The 12,162-nt window shown below is 40.0% G+C and overlaps 1 protein-coding gene across 1 annotated transcript in view; it reads left to right on the forward strand.

The window, feature by feature from the left end:
- The window catches only part of fa2h (fatty acid 2-hydroxylase), a 39,016-nt gene extending 27,738 nt beyond the window's left edge, over positions 1-11,278 (forward strand). The window contains exons 2-7 of the mRNA XM_005950912.2: positions 2,192-2,317; positions 5,381-5,523; positions 7,103-7,203; positions 7,294-7,466; positions 8,285-8,537; positions 8,628-11,278. Coding sequence (XP_005950974.1) covers positions 2,192-2,317; positions 5,381-5,523; positions 7,103-7,203; positions 7,294-7,466; positions 8,285-8,537; positions 8,628-8,695 — 864 coding nt within the window. The 3' untranslated portion in view covers positions 8,696-11,278. The remainder of the gene's footprint in view (positions 1-2,191; positions 2,318-5,380; positions 5,524-7,102; positions 7,204-7,293; positions 7,467-8,284; positions 8,538-8,627) is intronic.
- Positions 11,279-12,162: the final 884 nt, after the last annotated feature.

Below are 12,162 nucleotides of genomic sequence, written 5' to 3' on the forward strand. Positions count from 1 at the left end.
GTGTGCGCGTGCGCGTGTGTGTGTGTGTGTGTGTGTCTTTTTTTAAAAAAAAAAAAAAGAAAGAAATGGAGGCGTGGTAGCAGCTTTGAGCTGTTAGTTTCTGCTTCTAATTAGCGTCACGAGTATTCTCATATCTGAACCACATTGGTCATAACCACCAACTTCTTTATGAAACTGGCTTAAAGGATTTAGCTTGTTTATAATATTTCTGCTGTTTTAATTTTAAAAAAAAATGTGGAAGGTTGTTACCGGCTGTAAATTCACAGATACGATGATTTATTGTAATATAAAATAAGGCGCAAGCGAGAGTCACGAAGATGAGAACGTGAAAATCAAGTTAAAGAAACATTGAGCTCTGCTAGTTCAGGGTGAGCTACAACTTCAACACTATTCTCTCAGGATGAGTATGGTGTGATAATGGGGGGAGGGGGTGTAGCGTTGCCTCTGTAGGTGTTGAATTGCCAAGGCGATGTTAGTAACAAACCATAGGAGGCCTTATGTGTGACTCCAACCAGCTGATGAATATTTCACCTGACTGACGTGGGCTGTCGATCAGAACAGGGCGTTACTCCGACAATTCCCAGAGCTGACTTCATACAAACAGAATGTAACTTGACATGCATTCTAATTTTTTTACGAAGGCCGCAAGGATAATCTGCCCACAGTCTACTGCATGAAGACTTGGCAGGTGGCTTTAAAAGGCCAAGCTGCTCTTATTTTCATGGGAAAGAGCTAATGTATCTTTTTGTGGGTTTTTGTCCGTTTGTGGCTTAGTGCAGTTTTGCATAAATCAATTAATTTGACTAATCAAGGCTCTGTTGACAGAACATCAGTCTATCATAGACCTTTTTGTCCTTTTTTTGTCCTTTTTTTTTTATTTCTTTGTCATGTGACCTCTTGTTGTTTGCATTTTGCATCTTGATCAATTAAAAAAAACAAAACAAAAAAAACCAAAAAAAATAATATTACGCAAGCCTATCAGTCATTAATTGGCTCAAACTCATATAAGGTAGAAGAGATATCAATATCAGATGGTTATGTGCTGTGTCACAACAATTTGGCTCTGGCAAAATATTCAAGAATGGTGTGATGAAGACCAGGACACATGTTTATTCTTTATAATGAAGATAATGAAGAGGGCGATCATGGCTCAAGAGTTGGGAGTTTCCCCTTGTAATCAGAAGGTTGCCGGTTCGAGCCCCAGCTCGCACAGTCTCGGTCGTTGTGTCTTCGTGCAAGACACTTCACCTACTGCCTACTGGTGATGGCCAGAGGGGCCGATGGCGCAATATGGCAGCCTCGCTTCTGTCAGTCTGCCCCAGGGCAGCTGTGGCTACAACAGCAGCTTGCCTCCACCAGTGTGTGAATGGGTGGATAGGTGTGTAAAGTGCTTTGGGGTCCCTAGGGGGGACCAGTAAAAGCGCTATACAAATACAGGCCATTTACCATTTCTTTAAAAGTAAATGATGCACTACACAAAACATCTGTTGTGCTTTTATAAATCTTCAGCACTGTGTCTGCATTAGCTACAGCTCATCTTTGGATGTCAGTAATCAGAGGACAAATCTGATCAGCAAAACACTCAGATGGTTTTGGACTCCTTGCATATTCATATCACCTGCTGTCATCATTATCCACGTGGCTTCTCTCCAGTTGCAACAGCTGTGCCTTCAGTGCCTTTTTAAATAAGAATTATGTAAACCTATGTTTGAGTCATTTGTATTGCGTATTGTATTACATTTATATCTGCATTTCCTTCTGTGCAGCAGAACACAAACTAAACATCAAACCAAAGTAATGACTGACTGTCAGTGTTCCAATATGTGATAGCATGATCCTTTGTTGGAGATGTCCAGCGATACAAAACGATTTGAAGGTTGAAAGCATTATGGTATATGTCACACGTGACTGTAACCATTAAAACCTGGTTTATGGGGCTGAGGTAAAAGGGCAAAGGGCAGATGGGTCATAATTGTCAAAGACTGACTCCTGTTCCATTTATATATCTTTAATGAGACATAGCCTATGTAATAGGTACAAAACTGCACAACAGACTACCTGTTTTGCATAAGCCACGCACTATAAATATGTGTATCTGTCTTTCTCCATCTGTGGTTGGCTTAGGCCATTTTAATAATAAATTATACTTGCTAATGGCATCCTTTTTTCTTTTCTTCTTTTTTTTTCTCAGACTCTGAGAGCGAGAAATAAAGCCAATAAACAGACCGAAGGAGAAAGGGCACAGCAGACGACAGAGGTGAAAGACGAGGATGAGCGCGACCCATACAGCCTCTGCAGCTCTGTGGACCTCGATAAGGTGTGTGCGTGTTTTGAGACGGGGCTAATATGCGATCAAATGAAGAGTGCGTCTTTCCTGCATCTTTTTTTGAGTCAATGTGTGCTTTTGCTGAAATTATGCAGCAATCGATCAGACACTGGAAACAAAAGGTGGAGGATGACCTAACAAGTGTATTTGCTTACCCGTGACGGGGTAGGTGAACAGCCATCTGGTTATTCACCCTGCTTCATCTGTTTGCAGATTGCATGATTTCCCACACTGCCAGACACAAGCATGTACAAAACAGAAGACAAAGCAGCATTGCTGAACTCCTAAATCTAAGCCAGTGCTGAAAGTCTAGACTCAAAATGGTGCAGGTGTTTTTTTTATATGTTCATACTAGAAGAATTTGTCCCTGCGTGCTGAAATCTACCTTCAAGCACACACAGTCAGACATTCATTTAAACTATGCTCATGTGATGGTGCAGTTTGACACGTGTTTTTTCCACTTTAACAGGCTCAGCACCACAATGACAGATTCAACCAGTCTGTCTCGCTCTCTCTGCTGCCAGGCAACGCTTTATTGAACGAGACCCATGACTCTTGACTTCACACACTTAAGTTTTGCAAGGCCGGTTTCAAACACCAGTGTTTTTGTGACACAGGGATCTGTCAGTTTAAGCCCTTCATTCTGAGGGTTTGCTTCTTCCAGTAACTTGAATCCTGATGCTCGGACACTCCCTTCACACATCTCAAACATGGGTAACTGTACCCATGTGCAACACTCATGCAGTTTCTGCGCTATGCAAAATGTTGTTATTATCACCAGCACACTTGTCATGTGCTAGCCTTCCTCATTTTAAAAAAAGAAAAAGGCCCGCTTTTTGTTTTCAAACTGGTTAAGCTGGATCGTAGCCGCTTTAATGTCCTGGTTGTTCGATACTCACCTTTACTCAAGCTAAATCAGTCCGTCCACATTTGCAAGCTGCGTAACACCAGGAATCTGAAGCATGTCTTCACACTTGGCTTGGCTTTGTTCACCTGTTATTAAACACAGAAACCGGTTTCTGTATCTTTTCTTATGCAAGCAAAGCACCACTGTAAATTTTCAGACTTCTTGATATTTAGAGTAAATGTTGAGCTTGGGGCTTTATATAACCAGCAAATGCTAGCTGGATTGTCTTTTTTTTGTTTTGTTTTTTTTGTTTTTTGAAGTCATCCCGGTATATCCATCAGTAGGTTACACTCAGTGACTGTACAAGTATAAAATGCAATGTTTTCTACTGTCATTGGTTCCACTTCAATATGACAACAGTGGAATTTAATGTGATCTTCCAGCTTTTTTTTTTTTTTTTTTCTTTTTGTGTGAAATCACTTGTTTGTGGGAAGCTCCTTGCAGCATGTGGCAAACACAATTTCACTTTCTTTCTTTTTCTTGTTATATACAAGACGGTGTTGTAAAAATTTAACTTTCTCTTTGTATCTCTAAGAGTTTGTCTGCAATCACATTTTCTGTTTTAAAGGTTTTTGACTTTAACATTTCTTTACTTTATTGTGCACATTTATTATGTATTTTTCATCGATATGGTTTTGGTTAAAGCAACAACCGAACTTTGTTATGGCAAAGAGAAGCTTCTATTTTCTACTGGCATTGTTTCATTATTCATGTGTGAGAGACGACTGTAAAATGTGTTTTGTATGTCAATTACTGCAGTGAGAAGTAGCAGAAAAGGCAGATTTTCATTCGCTTGGCAGGTGTTCATAAGTCGATCTGCATATGGGCAGATTATGTAAACATGTAACGTCAACATGTTGACGGATACTTGTGCCTGGTGTGTTCACAGCTCTGATGCAATTCTACCAACTAATTTCCCCCAAAATAAATAAAACAACACGCCGATTTTAATAAATCCAAACCCGAAGGTGTGCTTGTGTATATAGTATACCAGAGATGCATACAATTGAATGGATGTGAGCTTTCTGAATGAGTTAAACTGCCTCGGGTGATGCCAGTGTTAGTTGGGACTTAAGCATACAAATCAAAAAATAAAATAAAGATAGATATGCAGAGAAGTGTGGGGATGACTGCAAGTGAGCTTACCAGAACCTCACCCTCGGGATTAAATCAAGTTAGACGTTTGCTTTTCGAGTAATTTACAGTTGATGCCAAGAAACGGAGAGCATGTGAGACAGAAGATGCAGCATCTCTGGTTTTGCTTTGTTTTTTTGGCTCCCCCCTTATTTAAAGTTGAACTTTGTAGTCGTATCAGCAGCTAATCTGTGGATAGCTTAAAGTATTTTTATTTTTTTGGCAGTTCACAGCTGTATTTATGCCTTGAATGAGCAGGGGTAATAAAGAACAGAGATGGTAGTGTTCCAGCGCAGCGCTTCTTCAGGGTCGCTAGCTCCATTAAAACAATGTGATATGTGTCCGGTAGCTAAACAGTCTGCTGCAGTAAACAGCCAACACATGATTAATTGCCGCACACGGAACAGTAAAGGTCTGGTGATTGTGCCAGCCGGTGCCTGATGTCATGATAGGGGTGTCTCTCACACACACAGTCATCATCACATGGTCACTAAGCATCATTTTGTGACTAATCACAGGAAAGTGTCAGGGTTAAGAGGGAAATTAAGATTAAAGAGTGGACTTGCTGCTTCTCTTTCACTCTTCTCAACTCACACCAGTGGGGCCATAAGGTAAAGTTCTGACTCAGGACTCCTTCCCACCCTGTTTCCTTACCAGAATGATTCCACCTGATATTTCCAAATGTTATAGTGTGAAACCTGACAGTCTTCGCGTCACACACCATGGCAGCCCATTTCCTGTGTGGCTGTAAACACAGGGAACTTGTGAAAAGCTTGTAAAAGCTTTCACTTAGACTTAAGTAAACCTGCAAATGCACACGCACGCAACAAGCAAATTTCACATGCAACACTTCCTGGTCTGACCAGTCCTTGGAGCAGTATAGTTTTTACCTCTATGCTGCCACCTGCTGGAGAAGTTTTGTTTTACTTTTTGGATTTTTTTTTTTTTTTTTTTCCCCCTCCTCGTGTATAGAGAACGGGTTTTACTAATTTCATTTCGTTGTACTTCTGCAGGATTTGGTGGACTGGCGGAAGCCCCTGGCATGGCAGGTGGGCCACCTCAGAGAGAAATATGATGCGTGGGTACACCAACCAGTTGACAGACCTATCAGACTGTTTGGAAACCCCATCATGGAGGCCATCACTAAAACTTCTTGGTAAGAAAGGAAGCTTGAAGAAAAATTAACCATTTATCAGATAAGAACATACATTCAGTTTTGCAGGCTTGGCAATCACTCGTGCAACGTTTTCACAGAATTTTACTGTTATTTATTAAGTTTATATTTATATATCAACCAGCTGGAGGTGAGGGACCTGAGACAGGACAAAAGAGACACTGCTGAAGAGCGCTAGAGATTAATAATTCCTAATGACTAATACACTAGCATTTTATAAACATACAGGGAGTGAAAAGAGAAGCTTGGACCCATTGCAGCATAACTAAGAGAGAATTCAGGTTCTAATTATGCTTTATCAAAGCCTGATTTTAAAGTATAGAGGGTGTCTGTCTCCTAAATTCAAACTGGGAGCTGGTTCCATGGAAGACAGGCCTGAAAGCTCTGGGCTCTGCCTCCCATTCTACTTCTAAATACTGTAGGAACCAGACATAAGCCCGCAGTCCGAATGTGAAGTGCTCTAGTATACAGGTACAATGGTCCAGCCTAGAACTAATAAATCACGAACTAGTTTTTCAGTATTACTCTGAGACAGGATGTTTCTGTGTTTGCAGGTATTGCACAAATACAAGAAAAGTGTCCTGCATACTTGTTTGTTGTGGTCTTTGAAGGATACATCCTGGTTTAAAAAAAAATAAACAAATAAAATAACTCCAAGTTTTCTCAGTATTACTGGAGGCCAAGCAATTACTGAGGGAAAGTAAATAGAAACATTTATGCAATGGTTTCCGCAAATCATTGTGTGTAATGGCCACACGATGAGGGCTGTGATGTAAAGAATATTTCCCACCTTGAAAATTCTGTCGGCAGTTCTGTGATTGCCAAAGGATAAGCAAACACATCTGCTTCAGTGGCGTCATCAAAGATTGAATTATAATGAAAAGTGCAATTTTATAAATGTATGCAATTTTATGCTTGTTCAGCCTACCTCTGCAAGCTACTTTGCAACCCACCTTCACCTGAGGTTCCAGTCATTTCCGATTTAACCAGTGTCACACCTGTGGTCACGTCCTGCTCTCTCTTTTTCCTGTTTTGATGCATCGTGGACAAAGCCATACACCAGGGGTGTCAAAAATAATGCCCAGGGGCCAGAAATGGCCCAGCAAAGGCTCCAGTCGGGCCAGCTTGACAACTTTGTGAAATATGAAGAAGTGCATAGATTTTGTATTTTTAAAAGATTTACAACTTTTTCCTGTTGATGAAGGACCCCATATTCATACTACACCAAAGTAATTAAGTAATAGATTAACAATTAAATGATAAAGTTCCTGTTTATTTTTGTTTTTTTTATTTATTATTATTATTATTATTATTTTATTATCTACTACAGAAATCCCTTTCTATACCAGAAGGGGAAATAAAACAACGTAGTACAACAAAATGTTTTTTATAATTACTGGAAAGTCTGGACTGAGAACGTTTCCTGTAACTTTACCCGTTTATCATGTCGTTCACCATTCTGGCCCAGTTCAGATTAATGGCCCACATCGTAAACTGAATACACTGTCCTCTAGTAACAGAGTGAGAGCGTGAACTAATGCTTACACTCTCTTGCTTTCAGGTATTGGGTACCTATTGTGTGGCTCCCTATTGTGTTTTATCTGAGCTGGCACTGCTATACCACCCTGGCACAGGGCACCACCAGGCTAGCCCTCACTTCAGGTAACTCACTGTCACTTGTGTTTTCATTTTCATTTGTGTGTCCACATTTCTGTTTGAGCCATCTATAGCCGAGCATGTGTGTGTTCCCAGGCTTCTCTATCCCCATCCACAAGTACTTTTTCCCAGTCCTCTTTATGATGGGCTGGTTCTTGTGGTCATTCATCGAGTACTGCATCCATCGCTTCGTCTTTCACATGAATCCACCAGCTCATAACTACTACCTCATCACGCTACACTTCCTCCTGCATGGACAGCACCATAAGGTATGAACAACCACTGCTGAGGTTACAGCTGTGAGTCATCAAAGCAATATTTGTTTTTGTTTAAAATCATCCTTTATGGCACCAGCTGAGGTGGTAATGTTATATTGCAGGGAGGAGGGGGGCCGCAAACGTCCTCCTGTTTCCAAATACTTTTATGAACTGAATACATATCAAGTATAAGTAGTTACGGATGTGCAAATATTATAAGTTAAATTATTGTAACATTAACCACAGTATAGTTTAAGCCACAGGGGGAAACTGATTTAGCTTAGCTTAATAAAGAGTTAAAATAAACTATGCAGAAGCAGTGTGTGGGGAAAAATGCTGTTCATCTCAGTTTCTGTTTTACTAGGTTGTAAAATTTGAGTATTTTTTTTACTAGCTTCTTCTATGTAAAACCTTATAACTGATAGTCGGTGTAATTAGGAAATGTTTTTCCTGTAGAAGCTATAAAGTCGCTCTACAAAATCTCACAAACCCCCCGATTCCAAAGATTCTGGGACTATCTATAAGCTGTAAATAAAAAAACACAATACAATGATTTTTTTCAAATCTTACTAACCCATATTTTATTCACAAAAACAAACATTAGAAAAATATTGTAATATTCAGACTCTAATCTGAGTTTGACGGCAGCAACAAGTTGTTGGGAGAGGCTGAGGAAAATGCTGTGAAAGATATCGCCACTTGCTGATCATTTTTGAATTACTGTCTGATGAATACCTGTGATGGCTTTTTGTTGCGGGGGGGAAAAAGGACGTAAAATGGTCTAAAATGGCCACCGTATATAAATCTTTTTATTTATTTTCTCTCTCCAGTCTCCGTTTGACGGCTCTCGGCTGGTCTTCCCTCCCGGCCTCGCCTCCTTAGTAGTGGCGGTCTTCTACATGTCCATCCATTGCGTGCTCCCAGACATCCTCGGAGTATGCGTGTTTGTCGGTGGGCTGGGCGGCTACGTCGTATACGATATGATCCACTACTACCTTCACTATGGCTCTCCGAAGAAAGGCTCATATCTGTACAGCCTGAAGGCCTACCATGTCAAACACCACTTCGAGCACCAGAGATCAGGTGAGGATTACATTTGCTAACGGCCTTAGAAGAAATATGGTTTTGTTTTTTCTTTCTTTTTCTGATGGGGATCTTTATTTTTCTCACCAGGTTTCGGGATCACCACCACATTCTGGGACCACCCCTTCAACACAACCATCCCTGATGAAAAATTCTGACATGGAAACGGCTCCCCCGAAGGGCCACAGGACTTGTCAACCACCCTCTTTTAGCCCCCAGCCTGCCTTCTCCAACCATCCCAACTCCTTATTTACATCTCTGCAGCCATATAGCTTCCACAGACTAGGAGGAACTTCAGGGCCACTGCATCCAGTCCATTAATACTCTGTGTAACACATTAACCAGCACCACAATATTACCTTAAGCTCAGTCACCTGGGTGTGTGTCAACCTGCCTGCACTATTTACTCACTGTGATCATTTCCACTAAGATGTGAGGGCTTTCAGTGCCATTTTTTTCCTTCTACTACTACTACTTCTGTTTTCATTTAAGAAATCTGCCCCCTGTGCTTTACCAACACCAACCTATCACCTGATCACCACTCAGAATGTCGCCGCATACAGCTGGGAGGTGGCCGTGGAGAGAAAAATCTCTTTTGTGATGCATGTGGTCAATTTGAATTAGATTTAATCTTTTAGTCTAAAATCATACAGGGGGACAACTGTGATTAAAATTACTAATCTGACAGCACAATGCTCACACAGCTCACAAACGCACACTGTTCAAGAGGTAACAGGAAGTGATAGATGGTAGGTGAATGTTGAAGACGGGTGGAGCGGAGGGGGTGAGAGATGATTAGAAAGAGTGCATGTGAGAGAGAAAGTGTGACAGAGATTGAGAGAGAGAGAGTACGCTAACTGTTTAATTACTGAGGAAAAAGGCTTCTTCCCGCCTTCGCATCATCTACAGCTTACATATTCCTCGTCACTGTCACTTTTCTCTGCTACGCTGCTATAAACTGTTGCGCTGCTAACAAATCACAAAAGTTCCCTCCACCACATTTGGGTTCGCTTGATTTAAGAAGCAGCCGTGCCTGGAAAACCTTCAGTTTCACATTTGTTTTTGCTGAGATACGTTTAACTTATCACCAAATCTGCAGGAGTGAGTTTATACTGTAGGAGGCTAATTCCATGTACTGTTAATGTGATGTAAAAGCAGAGTTCAGAATGTCTGAAACCCCTGTGGAGATATATTTTTGCAAGTCTGTAATATTTCCATCTTTTTATTTTTTTCCTCATTAATAATTCAACAAAGATGTAAAAATAATATTTTGTATGAAGCTTTGTACAGTAGAGGAGATTCTTTGATCGCACAGTCTTCATTTTGTCAGGTTGACTATATGTTAGAGAGTGAGTGTGGTTGTCAGGGTGACTGGGACAAATCTGAAGGCATGAAGCCAGGCTGTCTGATTTCCTGCTGTGGGGATCTTGGGGTCAAAGGTCACAGATTTTTGGAAGTGTTATTTTCTAAAAGTAATCTTGACATAGAGATTACTTCCTTTTAAAGGGGACCTATAATGCAACTTCTAACACCATGTTTCAAGTGTAGCTTGGCATGACTCACACTTCAAACTAATGCTTATTTACATCATACTAACAAACCATCTTAGCTCTCTTATCCCCTCCTCTTAAAGCCAACTTTCTTCTGATTGGATGCCTCTCAGAGCTGTGTTCCTTAGTTGAATATATATAAGGGATATCTGCTCTCTATGACATCATACAGAGCCAGGAGTAAAGGAAAGCTATCTGAAACTTGAATGTTTAGGGTAGTTTGAAGCCTGAGCTAAAGTCGGTGGTTTATTTTGGCCCTGCAGACCCTCCCTAGGATGACGATAAATCAACAAATCTGACTTTACAGCAGGAAGTCTTGACACTGACTGGTGGATCCGCAAAATGTCTCCTGAAAAATGCCCGACAACGCCGATAAGTCAAGTAGAACAAACTTAATTCGCACCCTTTACATGAATAACTGAAGAACAGTAAGAACATACTGCTGCTGCAGGAAATTTATTTTTTATCTACTTTTCTAGCTTGAATAAATACTTCCACTTATAGAAGTGTACATACAGCTGTATGTAATCTAATCCATCTGAGTTTTAACCATTCAAGAAGATTTGTAATGCAGAACCTTAACACCATTTATACTCCTCTTTTTTTAAAAAAATAAATAAATAATTGTTTCATTTATTTTTATACAAATTCTCTGCAGCAATAACAGTGAAGTGTAAACCTAAAAAGGGCTGAGGGACCCCAAAATGTTTCCACTATGACGAGATGAGTGGATTTATTAACTGATTTAGCACCAAAATGTGTCATTGTCTACAAATATCTGTTGATCTTTAGCTGTGATTATGATGATTATGAATGTTCAAGACTTTGTGCAGAAAGCATTAACTCATCAAAAAGAACCTAAAGAATGTTTTTAATGTCTGTTATGCTGATGGTTCTAATAATAATGATAAGACATGATTGTGCCGGCTGCTAGGCAAAGTGAAATGATTCCACTTGTTGGAGTTAAATTTAAAAAAAAAAAATGCATATCTTATTTATGTATATTTATATGGTAAGAATGAAAAACAGCAAATATGATTCTAACTTGTGAACTTTTTCTCTTGTGCTAAATTTTGCAGCAAAAAAAAAATCCTAAATTTGTTTACGTTCATGTCTTAACTTTTTGTTTTGGAATTTTTAAATCCATGCAAATGCAAAGGTATTTGTAAATAAATATCTGTATATTTCTGATGTTGGCCTGTCCAGTTTTTTATTTTTATTCGCTGATTGTGGTGGCTTCCATTCTGCAACCGTGATGCGTGATGATGGATGATGACTTTAAATTGCATTGTAAGAGATGAAGGGTGGAGTATTTGAATCTTTTAATCTTATATTTTAAAAACTGAGGTGTTGCTTTTGCCTCTGAATGTAGAGATGTTTTGGGGGGGTTCAAAAGACTTTCAATGTGACGTGGTTGTTCATGTCAGCGGTCACAGTAAAATATCTGGATCCCTTTGAGCTAAAAGAAAAGCAAAAGTAACTCAAAGTCCTTACAGCCAAGGTTTGCAGGCGAGCATCTCCGAATGCACAACACATCAAACCCTGAAGCAGAACAGCACGCAGTCTTTCTGTTCCTCCGGTCAGCTGTGAACAGGAAACTGTGGTTGTAATTCAGAGGCTCACAAAAGCTGTACACCAAAAGGGTGAAAAAACTTTGCGCTGTGTGATGAGTCACGATTTCTATTGCAACACTTTCGGACACAAATTCGGACAGAATGTGGCGTTAACAACATGAAAAAACGGATCCTTTCTGCCTTAAAGTTTTAGGGTGGTGGTGTAGTAATGTTTTTTTGGTACACTTTGGGGCCAAACAACTTCCTATAAATTATTTAATCATCTAGTTTAATCATTAAGCAACTACTTTTCTGAACACGATAAGCAGTTCACTGCACTCAAATGGCCTCGACAGTCAACATACATCAATCAAACAGAGCACCTTAAAGACATGGTGGAACAGGAGGTTCACATTAGGGGTGTGAAACCAACAAATCTGCAGCGACCGTGTGATCATCATGCCTTAGTTGTTATATACCAGGAAGACTGAAGAAAAAGGCATCCAATCTAATACTGTCAGT

Source organism: Haplochromis burtoni, unplaced genomic scaffold (genome assembly GCF_018398535.1).
Source record: "Haplochromis burtoni strain Fernald_Lab_line unplaced genomic scaffold, NCSU_Asbu1 Contig_887, whole genome shotgun sequence".
In the NCBI taxonomy this organism is placed as follows: domain Eukaryota; kingdom Metazoa; phylum Chordata; class Actinopteri; order Cichliformes; family Cichlidae; genus Haplochromis; species Haplochromis burtoni.